The 16392-nt window shown below is 28.9% G+C and overlaps 5 protein-coding genes across 5 annotated transcripts; 1 reads left to right on the top strand and 4 right to left on the bottom strand.

Moving 5' to 3' along the window:
- Positions 1-598: 598 nt before the first annotated feature.
- LOC108566171 (alpha-tocopherol transfer protein-like) lies at positions 599-2903 on the bottom strand. The gene is made up of 6 exons (XM_017925939.1): positions 2638-2903; positions 1483-1639; positions 1180-1432; positions 1019-1129; positions 857-962; positions 599-794 (listed from the first exon to the last, which is right to left on the bottom strand). Exons 1-6 carry the CDS (start codon positions 2744-2746, stop codon positions 643-645), a joined length of 888 nt encoding a protein of 295 aa, XP_017781428.1. The 5' UTR covers positions 2747-2903; the 3' UTR covers positions 599-642.
- A 948-nt stretch (positions 2904-3851) lies between these two features.
- LOC108566107 (alpha-tocopherol transfer protein-like) lies at positions 3852-5906 on the bottom strand. The gene is made up of 6 exons (XM_017925829.1): positions 5786-5906; positions 5576-5732; positions 4909-5161; positions 4302-4412; positions 4142-4247; positions 3852-4084 (listed from the first exon to the last, which is right to left on the bottom strand). The coding sequence occupies exons 1-6, from the start codon at positions 5904-5906 to the stop codon at positions 3933-3935; spliced, it is 900 nt and encodes a 299-aa protein (XP_017781318.1). The 3' UTR covers positions 3852-3932.
- A 1138-nt stretch (positions 5907-7044) lies between these two features.
- On the bottom strand, positions 7045-9247 carry LOC108566106 (alpha-tocopherol transfer protein-like). The gene is made up of 6 exons (XM_017925828.1): positions 9127-9247; positions 8920-9076; positions 8321-8573; positions 7458-7568; positions 7293-7398; positions 7045-7232 (listed from the first exon to the last, which is right to left on the bottom strand). The coding sequence occupies exons 1-6, from the start codon at positions 9245-9247 to the stop codon at positions 7081-7083; spliced, it is 900 nt and encodes a 299-aa protein (XP_017781317.1). The 3' UTR covers positions 7045-7080.
- A 1636-nt stretch (positions 9248-10883) lies between these two features.
- On the bottom strand, positions 10884-12957 carry LOC108566105. Its single transcript, XM_017925827.1, has 5 exons — positions 12867-12957; positions 11991-12119; positions 11882-11942; positions 11592-11652; positions 10884-11054 (listed from the first exon to the last, which is right to left on the bottom strand). Exons 1-5 carry the CDS (start codon positions 12955-12957, stop codon positions 10884-10886), a joined length of 513 nt encoding a protein of 170 aa, XP_017781316.1.
- A 1395-nt stretch (positions 12958-14352) lies between these two features.
- Positions 14353-15060, top strand: LOC108566104 (uncharacterized RING finger protein P8B7.15c-like; the record flags this gene model as incomplete). Its single annotated transcript, XM_017925825.1, has 3 exons — positions 14353-14518; positions 14583-14757; positions 14826-15060. Coding segments are annotated over exons 1-3 (576 nt in total), but the record flags the coding sequence as incomplete, so codon positions are not given.
- Positions 15061-16392: the final 1332 nt, after the last annotated feature.

Below are 16392 nucleotides of genomic sequence, written 5' to 3'. Positions count from 1 at the left end.
CAAGAAAATTAAACCGCTTCAATTTAGATCTTGGAACTTCAATTTAGATTTAAGTAAAGAATAAATAAACCAATATTATAAACGTCACGTCATAAAAACTGACAAAAAAAGACCTGTATAATATGCATTAAATCTTATTCAAAATTGTAATAATAATCTTAATAAATAGATAAAATGTTGATGAACATTTAACATCACTTAATCTGTGCGGGAAAGATTTTACCACTTAAGTATTAAATGGAATAGAATTAAATGGAAGATTGTGCAAACCTCGTTCCCTGATTTTCTGCTGAAAAAAAATTCGAGAACCGAAATTATGTTCGGAAAACGAGACATCTGAGAACCGAAGTTTCTCTATAACAATATTCGTGTGGAATTTTTTTCACGCCTCAAGTTTAATTATTTACATTAATTATAATAATAGTTCATAAATCAAGTAATATAATTGTATCTTATCAGAGTCACATTATAAATCATATGACGTCTTATAAAATTACAACAATAATAACAAACTAGAATTATAAAAAGCATCATTTAATAAACAACCATTTAAATTGATTTAATTACTATTATAAAAATATATATAAAATGTAGCGTTTCTTAATTATGTGTCAAAAGATTAATCAAACAAATTAATAATCTTTAATCTATATCCAATTTCTTAAAAGTTCCTTCAACTCCAAAAATATCTCCCTCATTCCTCGGACTACCCGGTCTTTTGCTTTCATCCACCACCAATTTTTCTTCTTCCTTAAAAAATTCTGTATTATCCAAAAATTTCTGTCTGAACGCATCTAAAAAAAATGAATTCCGTAAAATATTAACAAATATAATTTATACAATCACAAATATTTACTGTGTATTTCGAATACTGATCCAACGCTTCCTCCAATTTCATTCGGCAAACAGCTTTTATCCACGACTTCGAAGAGAGTCTCGTTATTCCCAGTGTGCACTTGTAACTGAAAGAATGATTATGAAAATAACGTATTTTACAACTATTGTTTATAGTTTATACCGAGTCCAACAAATCCTTTTTCATGAAGGGCTTTATTAGAGCTAGAAGTTTATCCATAAAAGGAACGGCATTCGCGTAATGCAAACCTTTTAGTCTGAAGGGTAAAGCTTCCTAAATAAAATATTATTTAAAATGTGTTTTGTTAGAAAGACATTTTATACCTGTAGAAAGAACATGTATTTTTTTACGGACATCACCCCCATCTTCATGACGTGTGTTAGAGTATACCCATGTAAATCTATAATAATGATGTGTCCATTCACAGTTCCGAATTCTTCCAGAGCTAAGGATGCGGCCATATCGAACATTTTGATGACATGGTTGAAGTTGAAGTGGTCAGGATTCGAATCGATCAAACGGTAATACATTACGCAGTATCCGTCTTTGGTTAATTTTGGTAGAGGTGAAATTGTTCTACAAATATTTGTTAAATCCTTTTACTAAAGTTTGATAATGTAACTTACAAAAGATCTATAGCAGTCTGGATGTCGGGATTGCTAGGATTGCGATTTGCGAAGAACTCCGGACAGATTTTCCTCACAGTTAAGTAATTATCTATAGTTTTCTTTGCTGTTTCGTTGCTGTAGTAGCAACTATGAAGAAATATTATCACCTGATATTCTAAAAAAAATACAAACAATATTACGAATATATATATAAAATTCAACTACTTTTGAAATAGTAATAAAATTATAATGTGATACATTTTTAGCTCTAAGTGTTAGTCGCATGTTTTTTTTAAATTAAATGCGGTATCATTATTTGAAGAAAAGTAGTAGTCTTTTGAAGTTGTCGAATTTTTATTTTATTTTTAAATATGTAATCAGTTTTTTATATTTTGTAATTTAGTATTAGAATAAATATTATTGTTATCAATTTTATTTATTTCATCATTTCTATAATTATTTCAATATTATTATGAATATTGTTATGGGTACGCGACAGCTCGGCGACGGACAAGTGGCGAGGGTCAAGTCGGCGACCAACCAACTTGGCGACGGTCAATATTATATATTTACTTATTTTTTTTTTTATAAAAACTATGTTTTCTTTAAATTTTATAATTAATATTTTTTAAAGTTATATAATATTTCATGGCCACTATCCACTATCTAAGTACGTTTGTGTGAAAAATTTCAGCGTGTGCAAATTCCATTATTTGTTTTAATTATAAAATATATAATATAATTGCATCTGATCTAAGTGTTAAATAATCTTACGTCTCGTAGAAATACAATTCATCTAAAATAATTATATAACCTGCATTTTTTTTTTATAATAATTGCTATAAATTACTTGTTACATCACATAGTAATGGGTAATTGGTTCCGCCAATATTGTGGACTTTTGAAACCGGACTAAACGAAAATAAATAGACTTGACTTTATAAAAGATATAAAACTATTATTTAAATATAAAATATAATAATTTTGTATATAATATAATTCTGATATTTCTCAATTAATTTTTAATTTATTTACAAATTTTCAAATCGGACTATAGTAAATTCGGATTAAGTTATTTATTTTATTGATGATCATTTCTTTTGATATTAGTTTAACTTGTAATTTAAAAAAAAATCGTAGATTAAAACTTTCTATTTTATCAATTTTTATTACCTGTAAGTGGTGGAAAATGCGGCTGATGTTTCAACCAATCCCTGAGGGCCTGAACGTCTTCCTTCTTCAGGTCTTTGTTGTTGGCGTAGTGCACTTCACAGTCCGACATTTCTAATGAGAATCGTATCGTCCACTTGGAAATGAAAATATTTATAAATTGAAAGAATAATGGAAAGTTTACGCCCAAATGAAGCACGACACGACTCAAGTTGAGATTACACGACTTTAACGATCAAGTTTTCTCTGAGAGACGAGGTTGGGTACAAATTATAGTCTTATAAATCTAGCGGAAATTGTTGTTTTCAATTCGAAATGTGGCAATACAAAGCAATTTATATTAAGGAACGACCTTGTATATACTAATAATATTATTTTAAAATCTATTTTGTAAACCACTTTTTGAATTAAAATAATTCATTTATAATTAATTTATACATTTAAAAAAAATATCAATTAAATGTTAAAGTACATTTGACATTCAATTAGTACAATAACAAATACATAAAATTAAGTTTAACTTTATATATGTACTTTTAATTGATTATATCAACATATTTTACAAAATTTTAAATATTTAGTATGTTTAACACATTTGGAAGATATATTAAATTAAATTTAATGTTCAAATAAAATAAAATAATTTAAAAAATATTAATCACATTTTAATTATTTGGCCTATATTGAAATTTAGTTAATATTTTTATTTATATAATATAATAAATTTTGTTTATTATTATATTTTTATTTAATTTTCTTACGTGAATTGTATTAAATTTAAATTTAAATAAAAATAAATAAGTAAATAAAAAAAATAGATCGTAACTACAATAATCACATTATTCGTAGATCTTTAACATTTTGAAAACTGAAGAAGTAGGAAGAAATTAAACCAAATAAAGTATCAAATACTTAACCATCGTTATTTAATTAAATTAAATATCTCTATATCAATCTGATTAAGGATACAACACCAAAGTTTAGTAACAAATACATAGTAACAAATTCATGTCATAGCTATTAATCTGCTTGATACAAAGCAAAACAACAAATTGACTTAGTATATAGATTTAAGTAAATTATAATAATGGTAAACATCTGTCTAGAAAGTTTATCTATTTAATTTTATACGCAATCAAATTTAAATATTATTCAATTTGAAATTATTATATTAATTATTATCATCAAGTTATTAATTTTCTTTCAAAATTACTGTTATGTTAGTTGTATCATACATGATTTCTCATAAAGTAAGAAATCATTTTTTATTGAATTTGAAATTTAATTAATAATAATATTCAATCAATATCCAATTTCTTAAAAGTTCCTTCAACGCCAAACAAGTCTCCAGCGTTTTTTGGTTTTCCAGGTCTACGAGATTCATCAACTACCAAAGTTTCTTCTTCAACGAAAAACTTGACGTTTTCATTAATATTCTTCCTGTAATCATCTAAAAATCAATCAAAATTATATATAGTTATTTATTCAAACATTAATACAATATTACCAAATATATTTTTTATTGGTCCGCAGCTTCCTCCACTTTCTTGGGGTAAACATTCCTTTGGTATCGAATTGAATAGATTGGTGTTCGGTGAGGTGTGTATTTGAAGCTATGGCATTGTATGATTTTCAGGTATTTAAATTTGTAATACGCATAAGCTTACCATATCCATCAATTCCTTTTTCATGAACGGCTTCATAATAGCCATAATTTTATCCATAAATGGAACAGCGTTCACGAAATGGAAGCCTTTCAGGCGAAAAGGTATTGCATCCTAATTACATTCAACTCAGGTTTAAATTGTCAACTGTTTACTGTATCATAAATTACTTGTATGTTAAGCAAAGTATTTGTCAAGTATTATGGGAATCCTATATAAATCATGGAGACTAACACTTACAATATATGAAAATTGGTGAATTGCGTAATGGTAAAGAGTTTAGCAGTAATATTTTTTATCTTTTAATTCTTTCTGTAATAATATGTCTGTTTACAAAATATTGAAGCATTTGTTTAATTAACTTAGTTGTGTAACAATTTATTATGTAAATCAATAATTTATGCATTAATACCAAGCTAAAGACGTCTAAAAAATATTGTTGTTTAACAATTATTGCGAAATGTACTTATATTATTCGTGAGTAGTTACGTAATATTCAAGTAATGACAGAAATTAAAAGAAAAAAACGAACGTTCGTGTATTTGATATGTGCATGTTTCATATGTATTGTGCAATTAGTTGTGTATAAACAAGCGAATCATCTAATTACCTGAAGATAAATTAAATACTTCTTCATGGAGAGGAGACCAAGTTTCATGACATGTGTTAAAGTACATCCTTCAAGATCGACGATGATTATGTGACCGTTCGATGTGCCATATTCTTGCAGATGAAGTGATGCAACCATATCAAAAAGTTTTAAGGTGGTGTTGAAAACGAAAAAATCTGGATTGTTGTTGATGAAACTGTTATAGAAAATGGTGTAACCTTCTGGTGATAACTTCGGTAAAGGACAATGCAAGCTACAAAATGGAATAGTTAGCTATACTTTCAAAATGAGTAAATCTCAGTTTTGTCAAAATATATGTAATTAATAGAAATTATTAATTGTGAAAAGTAAAATATTTGAAAGTGTTAAATGACAGTATTAATAGTGAATACAGCAATACCTTACATAGTGCGGTATTGATAAATCCGAATTCATTTACACACAATTATTTTTTTGTATTAAAATATTTATTTTTCTTTTTATAAAGTTAAATCTCTGTTGGGGCGGTTTAATTTTGTATTCATTTCTTGATTAGTTCGGTTTCAAATAGTCCGAGTTATTGGCGGAACCGATTACCCGCACTATGTGAGAAATTGCTATGTATATGATGTATAATATAACTATAGTTATGTAATACTAATTTTATGTTTAGTAAATAAATTATTACGATATATCCAATCCTTCTTTCAATTGTTTACTCTTTGGATTTCTGTTTGCAAAGAACTCTGGACAATGTGTTCGAATTGTATAGAAGTTATCGATGCACCGTTTAGTTGCTTCGTTGCTATAATAGCACGCATTCAAGAACAATATAACCTGTAACTCTTAAAAAAAAATCAAATTAATCTTAACTCTTCATAAAAACATACTTATTTACCATCAATGGAAGGCAAATGTGGTTGCATTTTCAACCATCCCAATATACTTTCAACATCTTCCTTCTTCAAATCAGGATTTTTCTTGTATTCATTCAAAATGTTTGCGCGTTTCAAACTCATTGCAGTAGTGACTAACAAACAAAAATATCGGAAATCTCTTTTATATCTACACTGCATTAAAAGAATATTATTAATCAAAACAGTTTAATTACTAAATTAGTTACAATTAGATGGCAAAAAACACAGTATTTTAGATTGAAATATGCACGTCATGTATGAAATATGTGTATTTAAACTTTTTTTCTGCACTCCATTAATTATATTTTTTTAATGTTATTTACTCGGAACTTGCTTAGATGAATGAACATTTGGAAATAAAGTTTAGAAATCTTTTTCTCTAAGATAGGTATTATCAGTGAATAATAACTTACTAATATACAAGGTAATATTAAAACCATTATGGATGTTTGGTTGGTATAATTATGGGATGCAGCCATCAAAATGAACATACAAATTATACGTAGATTTCTAACAAAATATATAAGAAATAGACAAATATAAGAAGATCTTCATATTAATATGGCTGGATATACACTACCAGTGTTTAGTATATAATTTATATTAATTATTATCATCAATTTTATAATTACTGTTATTACTGTTAAACGTATCATACATAAACTGTATTTAATTATAACAATATTAAAACGGTTTAATTGCAATTGGATGTATTCCCAATAAATAATTATTCACAAAATTAAGAAACCATATTTTTGTATTGAACTTGAAATAAAATTAAAAAATTATTTTTTCAATAATTAACAAATGAGCAGTGCATCAAGTATGAAATCAAATGTGATATCTAGTGGCCACATATTTTTGTCGCTATCGTATTTTATTATTAATTGTGCGAATATATATAAGTGTTAGGCAATACAAGAGGCAATGACGAATATATACGACATAATCACTTAATTGGCTTATATAAAAGCGAAACATATTTGCTCTGCCATTTGAAAACCACGATCAATACTTAACTAAACAAGAAAATTAGAAACGAGTAGATCAAATTTAATTAAGTTTAATAATTAATGTATATTTTATTTCTATAGAAGTTAGTTTATTATTGTAATAAAATCTAATAAGTAATAATAATTAAAGTATATTTAAAAAATAATAATGTTTATTGCAACAGTAAAAAAAAAGAAAAAAGATTAACTGCTACGAAGGACTATTGACCATATGTCTTTCTGCTCAGGTATATTTTTTATGTATAAGTAATTAACAATAATATTCAATCAATATCCAATTTCTTAAAAGTTCCTTCAACGCCAAACAAGTCTCCAGCATTTTTCGGCCTTCCAGATCTACGAGATTCATTGACTACCAAAGTTTCTTCTTCAATGAAAAACTTTGCGTTTTCATTAATATTGTTCCTATAGTCATCTGAAAAAATATATTATATATAACTATTAATTGAAACCTTAATACAATATAAAATATTACCAAATATATTTTTTATGGATCCGCAGCTTCCTCCTATTTCTTGAGGCAAGCATTCCTTTTGTATTGAATTAAAGAGATTGGTATTCGGTGATGTGTGTATTTGAAGCTATATCATTAAAGGTATTTTTTGTCAGGTATTTAAAATAATAATATTCATAAGCTTACCATATCCATCAATTCCTTTTTCATGAATGGGTTCATAATAGCCATAAGTTTATCCATGAAGGGAACAGCATTAACAAAATGAAAGCCTTTCAGGCGGAAAGGCAATGCATCCTAATTAAATTCAACATAGTTTTAATTCTCAACTTTCAGCTGTATAATAAGCTTTGTATGTGAAACAAGTATTTGCCAAAAAATGAAGAATGTAGACCGGGGCTCGGTAACCTTTTCGACTATGAACACACGAACTCGGGAGTTCGGCGGGTACAATTTCCAAACTTTTTATGTTTTTTAGATCATTGAATATTTGACCAACGGGCATTTTAAAGCTTAAAATGGTGATCACGAGCAATTTAGAATTGCATTGCGGTCACCACGTTGCGTACCCCTGATGTAGATTAGCACTTACAATATTTGATAATACGGTGATAAGTTATTTGGTAAGTTTTGTATAATGATGAATAGTTAAGCAGTATTATTTCAATAAGTTTCCTGTAAATTATTATGTTCATGCTTTTGCTCATTTAAGATTCCTCATAATAAAATGTCTGTGCTACGAAATATTAAAGAATCTATTTATCATCTATGTAACAACTTAATATGTCAACAAAACTCAAGACGTCTACAAATAATTATTGTTTAACAAATATAAAATTAATTAAACAAATAAGTAATACTAATTATGTTTTCGTCGAATCCGTAGCAATTATTTGACTATTGCGAAATGTACTAATATTGCTTGTGAATAGTTATGTAATATACAAGTAATGACAGAAATTTAAAGAAAAAAACTAACGTTCATGTATTTACATATTCCATCGTGTTGTATAATTAGTTATGTATAAACAAGTAAACCATCTAATTACCTGAAGATATATTAAATACTTCTTCATGGAGAGGAGACCAATTTTCATGATGTGCGTTAAAGTGCATCCTTCGAGGTCGAAGATGATTATATGACCATTCGAAGTGCCACATTCATGCAGATGAAGCGATGCGACCATATCGAAAAGTTTTAAGGTGGTGTTGAAAACGAACAAATCTGGATTCTTGTTGATCAAACAGTTGTAGAAAATGGTGTAACCTTCTGGTGTTAACTTCGGTAAAGGACAATGCAAGCTACAAAATGGAATAGTTAGTTATACTTTCAAAATGAGTAAATCTCAGTTTTGGTATTGTCTGGTAGTTTTGGTATTTGGTAACATATTTAATTAATAATTATAAATGGTGAAATAGTGCGGTTTCGATCAATCCGGATTTATTATAGTCCGATATACAACGCAATTATTTTTTACATTAAAAGTTTTTTTTTTCCTTTATGAAGTCAAATTATTTGTTTGTGCGGCTAATTTTTGTATTAGTTCTTTGATTTAAACAGTCCGGGATATTGGCGCAACCGATTACCCGCACTATGCAAGTAATTGTTATGTATATAATCTATACTGTTTAGTAAATAAATTATTACGATATATTCAATCCTTCTTTCAATTGTTTACTATTTGGATTCCTGTTTGCAAAGAACTCTGGACAATGTGTTCGAATTGTATAGAAGATATCGATGCACCGTTTAGTTGCTTCGTTGCTATAATAGCACGCATTCAAGAACAATATAACCTGTAACTCTTAAAAATCCATATTAACCATAACTCTTCGTAAAAACATACTTATTTACCATCAATGGAAGGCAAATGCGGTTGCATTTTCAACCATCCCAACAAACTTTCAACATCCTCCTTCTTCAAATCAGGGTTTTTCTTGTATTCATTTAAAATGTTTGCGCGTTTCGAACTCATTGCAGTAGTGACTGACAAAAAAAACGCTCGTAAATCTTTTTTATATCCACACAGCTTTAAATAGAACATAATTGTTCAAATAATTAGATGGCAAAAAAAAACACAGTATTTTAGATTGAAATATGCACGTTATGTATTAAATATGTATGTATACACGATTTGTTTTCTGTTTAAAGTTTAGAAATATGTTTGTCTAGGATATGAATTATCAGTGGATAATCAAATACTAACACCTTCGTCTCCCCATGTTATGTTAGATAATCAATCCATTTTCCCATCACCACTTGCTAAATACCTTGGAATCCTTCTTCATCCTAAACTCAACATCAATTCCCATTCCAAACAAATCATATTTAGATCCTGTCATTTACGTTCCTTAACTTTCCGTAACTCCGAAATATCCATACAGTGCCAAACATCCATTTACAAATCCATATGCCGTCCTATCCTTGACAACGGTTTCCCACTACATTCCCGATGCCGAAATTTAAATGCAAACAGTCCAGCATCGCCTCCCACTCTAAATTCTGTACTCCACGATACTCAAATATCCTTCCCAAATTTAAATATCACACATTATCCCTATTCCAATACCCTTGATTGAAACCAGTTCCTGCTTTCCATTCTTCTTATTTTCCATGTTTTTTTTTGTATTTGCTGTCTGGGCAAAAAAATATTATTATTAATATAAAATACTAATATGTACGTATGATATACAATTGTGGAATGCAGCCATGAAATTGAATATACAAATTACCTAAAGGTTTCTATCAAAATATATAAGTAATAGACAAATATAGGATGGCTGCAATACCAAAATTTATCTATTTAATGTTTCCCCCGATCAAATTTACATATTGCTCACTTTGGATAGATTTTAAATAAAAATTATTAAAACATAAAAAAATAAAATATATACAGGGTAAGCCAACTGTTTTAAATTATTTATAACTTTTAAGATTTTTTTTGTTGCATATCATAAATAAAATGTTCCAAACATATCCCAGTGCAAACATGATTGAAATCTTAAACATCCGTTTTTAGGAACGTCGTTCATCAACGATGAAATATTCATCGACCTATTAGCTATGAAGAAGATGTGGTGGTTGTAGGACATAGTACGTCGACGTGCTACATAGTTGGACATCTCCAGAACATTGCCAAGACGAATATTGAAACTTGATTTAAATATATTTCCATAGAAAATTAAATTGGCACCGGATTCAGAACAATGCCTTTGCTATGCCAATAAATTAGGTGACCGAATTATTTCGAAAAATTCAGATTTTGCTTAGCCTCCCAATTCTCCCGATTTAACAGCGCTTAATTTATTTTTGTTGGGACGGTTTAAAAGAATTAACCCCAAACAATTAACCAACTTAAGCAAAATATTCCTGAAGAAATATGAAATATGAAATTTCTATCCAGAAATGCATTAGAAAGAGTCATTACGTGTTAACAAGAAGATGGAGGATATTGAAATGATATTATTTCATTAAAAACAAACAAAATTTTACGTTTTCATTAATATTCTTCCTGTAATCATTTAAAAATCAATATTATAAAATAATAAAACCAAATATATTTTTTATAGAACCACAGGTTCCTCCACTTTCTTGGGGTAATCATTCCTTTGTTATCGAATTGATGTTGACGTTTGATGATTTGTTTTTGACTTATTGATAATTGTAATACGCATATCCATCAATTCCTTTTTCATGAACGGCTTCATAATAGCCATAAATTTATCCATAAATGGAATAGCGTTCACAAAATGAAAGGCCTTCAGGCGAAAAGGTATTGCATCCTAATTATATTCAACTCTGTTTAAATTATCAACTTTTTACTATATCATAAGCTTTTTGTATGTAAACCAAAGTATTGGCAGTTACTATGGGAATTATAAGCTTGTGAAATAAAGAATATTAGTCATGAAGACTATTACTTACAATATTTTATAAAAAGGTGACTTGGGAAGTATCACGTAATGGTGAAGAGTTTAGCAGAATTATTTCAATAAATATGCTATTCAATTAATATTTTTTTCTGTTTTAATTCTTTTTGTAATAAAATTATTAAAATCAATAATGTATTAAAGACGATAAGTTCTTGTACTTAATATTTCTGAAATCAATTAAATAAATGAGTAACATTGAATATATTTTCGTCGATCTTGATTATTCGACCATTGCAAAATGTACTTATATTGCTCGTGTGTAGTTATATAATGTTCAAGTAATAACAGAAATTTAAAAATAAAATGAACATTCGTGTATTTGAAATGTGCATGTTTCAAACGCGTTGTGCAATTACTTGTGTATAAATAAGCAAATTATCTAATTACTTGAAGATATATTAAATACTTCTTCTTGGAAAGGAGACCAAGTTTCATGACCAAGTACATCCTTCAAGATCGATGATGATTATGCGACCATTCGTTGTGCCATCTTATTCCAGATGGAGTGATGCAACCATATCAAAAAAATTTAATGTGTGAAAAAATCTGGATTGGGGATATTGCCGGAACCGATTACTTGCACTATGCAAAAAATTGCTATGTATAAGACGTATAATATAACTATACTTATATATTATTAATTTGTTTAGTAAATACATTATTACGTTATATCCAATCATTTCTTCAATTGTTTACTATTTGGATTCCTATTTGCAAAGAACTCTGGAGTATGTGTAACTTATAAAAAATCCAAATTAACTATAACTCTTCGTAAAAAGATAAATATTTTGGAAGGCAAATGTGGTTGCATTTTCAACCATCCCAATAAACTTTCAACATCCTCCATTTTCAAATCAGGGTTTTTCTTGTATTCATACAAAATGTTTGCGCGTTTTGAACTCAGTATAGTAGTGACTAACAAAGAAAAATATAGGAAATTTCTTTTATTTCAAAACTACCTTAGACAATGTAACTTACTTTAATTAATTTTAATTGTTACAAATAATTGCAAAAAAACACAGTATTTTAGATTTAAATATGCTCGTCGTGTTTGAAATACGTGGTTATACACGATTGTTTTTCTGTACTCGATTAATTATATTTTTTTAATTTATTTACTCGTAACGTGGTTAGACGATGTTATGAAATAATGACAAGACGCATTAATTAGTCTCAGTACGAAAATTGTTTTTGAACGATCGACGATTTAAACGAAAACAAACACTTTTTTTATATTCTTTTACTGTATTGTAGTTGCGACAACAATTTTGTAATTTTTTAATTTCAGTAGTATATTGATGCTCTCCGATTCCACTATTTTCCTTCACTGTGAATCTGCTGATATCTTTAACACTGTCATTGTCCATCGACTTGGCTGAAGATCCATATACTCAACCTCATTCATTTCACAGTGCATCTGTGATGAACGATGGCCCTATTGCTACAAGCACTGAGAGTGCTCACAAAGCGCCTGGCTTGTTGACCAGGATTTGAGCCTGTGACCACTGGCACGTGGGTATGGCGACTTAACCATTCGGCTATTAGACGCCCTACAAAACAACATCAGTTTGTCATATTTAATAAGGTTTATATGATTGTTTTCTCTGACCGTGATAATTTTGTACCACAAGTCAAAGTTGTTGCGTCTTCTTCCGTATGTACCATTCGACATGTACATAGCTCCATCGGCTATTGGACCATTCACAGTTTCCATGAATGTTCTGGGAATTCCCGAACTGTTCTTAATCGGCATTCTGTTTTTACCTATTGAACATTCATTAATCCAATGCCCTGGTATATGACATTTTCGGCAAACATAATTTGTAAAAAGTGGCTTAATTAACATCTACATGTATTATAATGAAAAAGTGAACTTACTTCTTAGAATTGTTATTTGTAGGGTTTTGTTTGATGATTGCATCAAGCTTGTCAGTCATCACCGCTCCATTTTTGTCAATCAATGTTTTAGGACGTTGTTTCTTAAAGTACCGGTATTCTTGTATAGACAACACTGCTATTTTTCGTGATCTCGTTTGTGTTTCTTTGCATATCACTTCTTTGGTATCTGCATTCATCAATTGAATCTAGAAATTAAAATTTCGCGTTTTACATCTTCAACATATATGAAAGAATCATCAAAGTTCAATCTTTCAAATCTTTCATGAATGGTCTGGGAATTCCCGAACTGTTCTTAATCGGCATTCTGTCTTTACCTATTGAACATTCATTAATCCAATGCCCTGGTATATGACATTTTCGGCAAACATAATTTGCAGACACCTCACTATTTCTTGGTGCAGTTGGTTATTTTGTAAAAAGTGGCTTAATTAACATCTACATGTATTATAATGAAAAAGTGAACTTACTTCTTAGAATTGTTATTTGTAGGGTTTTGTTTGATGATTGCATCAAGCTTGTCAGTCATCACCGCTCCATTTTTGTCAATCAATGTTTTAGGACGTTGTTTCTTAAAGCTACCGGTATTCTTGCATAGACAACAGTGCTATTTTTCGTGCTATTTTTTAAAATGAATAAAAAATGTTGCTAATTAACGTTTAACGTAATAATTTCATTAACAGATCATATTTAACACTTAAATTATTATTTTTATTGTTTGAAAATTTCGGATTGACTAGCGGTTTATTGCACTCCATAAAATTAGTCGATTATAAGCAGGTCCACGAATTGAGAATTTTCCATTCAAATAAAATTGATGTTTCCACGATCCAAAGTTTTTCGGTGAAATTTAAGAAAAATATCAACACTCATATTCTATTATCAAAACATAGTTGTTAAGAAAATGGCCCTTTGTAGCAATTGACTTTCATTTTTGTTATTGTATTCTGTACCTGCTAATAAGTACATGTGCAATAAATATTATCCTTTTTTCGACCATTTCTATAGCACTATTATAAAAGTTACCTTTGGCTATGTCAGCAATAAAATAGATTTCTTAATACCTTCTGTTGCCACTACAACAATATTGTATATATTTACTAACACAGTATTCACAATTTATCAGTTTGCACTTTAGATCAGAAGTAGCAACACCTCAAATTACAACATTTACTCAAGGTAAGTTTTTCTTAAGATATTTTTATGCATATATATATCACAATTTCTTTCAGTTTTTTCAGACTACTTAATTATGTCGATTTTCTACAAGCTGAAATCCGAAAAGGAATTTAAAAGATTGAACTTTGGTGATTTTTTCATCTCTGTAGAAGATGTTAAACGTGAAATTTTAATCAAGAATCGTCTTGGCAAGTTGAACGATTTCTACATTCAATTGATGGATGCAGATACCAATAAAGGTAAGTGATATGCAAAAAAACACACACGATAAATTTGTATTTTAATTTCCAATATTATTTTTAGTATATGCTGATGACAAAATGTTAATCTCGAGTAATAGCAGTGTTTTATATGGAAGAATACCAGTAGCTGTTAAGAAACAAGGTCCTAAAACATTGATAGATAAAAATGCAACTGTGACGACTGACAAGATTGATGCAATCATCAATCGAAACCCTACAAATAACAATTCTAAGAAGTAAGTACACTTTTCCATGATAATTTCATGATAATGTAGATGTTAATTGAGCAACTTTTTATTTTTAGAAACCAAACTGCCCCAATAAATAGGATGATGCCTGCAAATTATGTTTGCCGAAAATGTTATATACCAGGGCATTGGATTAATGATTGTCCTTTAGGCAAAGACAGAATGCCGATTAAGAAGAGTTCGGGAATACCCAGAACATTCATGGAAACTGTGAATGGTCCAGAAGTCGAGGGAGCCATGTACATGTCGAATGGAACATATGGAAGAAGACGCAACAACTTTGGACATGTGGTACAAAATTACCACGGCCAGAGAAAACATTCATATAAACCTTATTAATTTTAATATTATACAATATTTCCCTTGTTTGTAGCTGAATGTATATTTGTAATTTCAATTGATTCAAACAACTACTTTAAATAAATTTATATATAAATATATTTAAAAATAATCATATGTCTAATATTATTAATTTAATTATTTTTTAATTAAAAAAAATCTCTATAAAACATAATATCAGCAGGACGTACCTTAATATTTCAAGAAAGCCTAAGACTTAATTTATTTTACAAATAATTCTATATAACCTTTTTGCTGTAGTACAACAATCAACTTACTTCCTTCCTTATATAATTCATTTCCATCCAGGAATAACTTGAGGGGATTTTGTTTTTGATTAAATCACGTTTGGTCTGTCAATCAATTAACATTTATTATTTAAACTAATTATTTTTAAAAAAGTAATCTATTCATTTAATGTAAGGAAGCTTTGTGCAATGGCCAATACTTCGCATAAAGCCAAAGCTGTTTGAAACCGCACAAATCGGAGTATTTAATAGAAATATGTATAGCATAAATTTAAATCATTTTTCATTCATTAAATTAAGTTTGTTTTCAATCTGGACCGATCGAATACTGATAATGTTGAAATAATTTTTACGATTTCATAATTAATAAAAGAGAGATGTTACACTTAATAGTACCATAAAAAAAGCTTTATTTAATTTAAAAAAGTATATTTTGGAAAAAAAAATATATAATACAAATTTGTATAGAATCATATTAATATGTTTTATAATATTACACATATGCAAATAATTTTCTACAAATAACATTTTTTTTATGTCGTGTAATTTTATATACAATCTGTTCATCAATGTGAAGATTGTGAAAATTTAAGATCGCGGCTGACATTAGCTAGGTAATCTTTCCCGGTAGATAGTTACCATTATGATGATTTGATTTTAATTTGTTGGTTAGCTGCCGTCTTGTAGGATAACTTCAGTAATACATTGATACTCTGCGATTCCACTATTTCCTTTGACTGTGAATCTGCTACTATCTATAACACTGTCCATCGACTTGGCTGAAGGTCCATATGCTGAACCTCATTCATTTCACAGTGCATCTGTGATGAACGATGGCCCTATTGCTACAAGCACTGAGAGTGCTCACAAAGCGCCTGGCTTGTTGACCAGGATTTGAGCCTGTGACCACTGGCACGTGGGTATGGCGACTTAACCATTCGGCTATTAGACGCCCTTCAAAACAACATCAGTTCGTCATATTTAATAAGGTTTATATGAATGTTTTCTCTGACCGTGGTAATTTTGTACCACAAGT

The sequence above is a fragment of the Nicrophorus vespilloides genome, unplaced genomic scaffold (assembly GCF_001412225.1).
Source record: "Nicrophorus vespilloides isolate i.1.1-1 unplaced genomic scaffold, Nicve_v1.0, whole genome shotgun sequence".
NCBI classification, from domain to species: domain Eukaryota; kingdom Metazoa; phylum Arthropoda; class Insecta; order Coleoptera; family Silphidae; genus Nicrophorus; species Nicrophorus vespilloides.
Note: the sequence above shows the minus strand (reverse complement) of the source record. Positions and strands in the feature narration are given on the sequence as shown.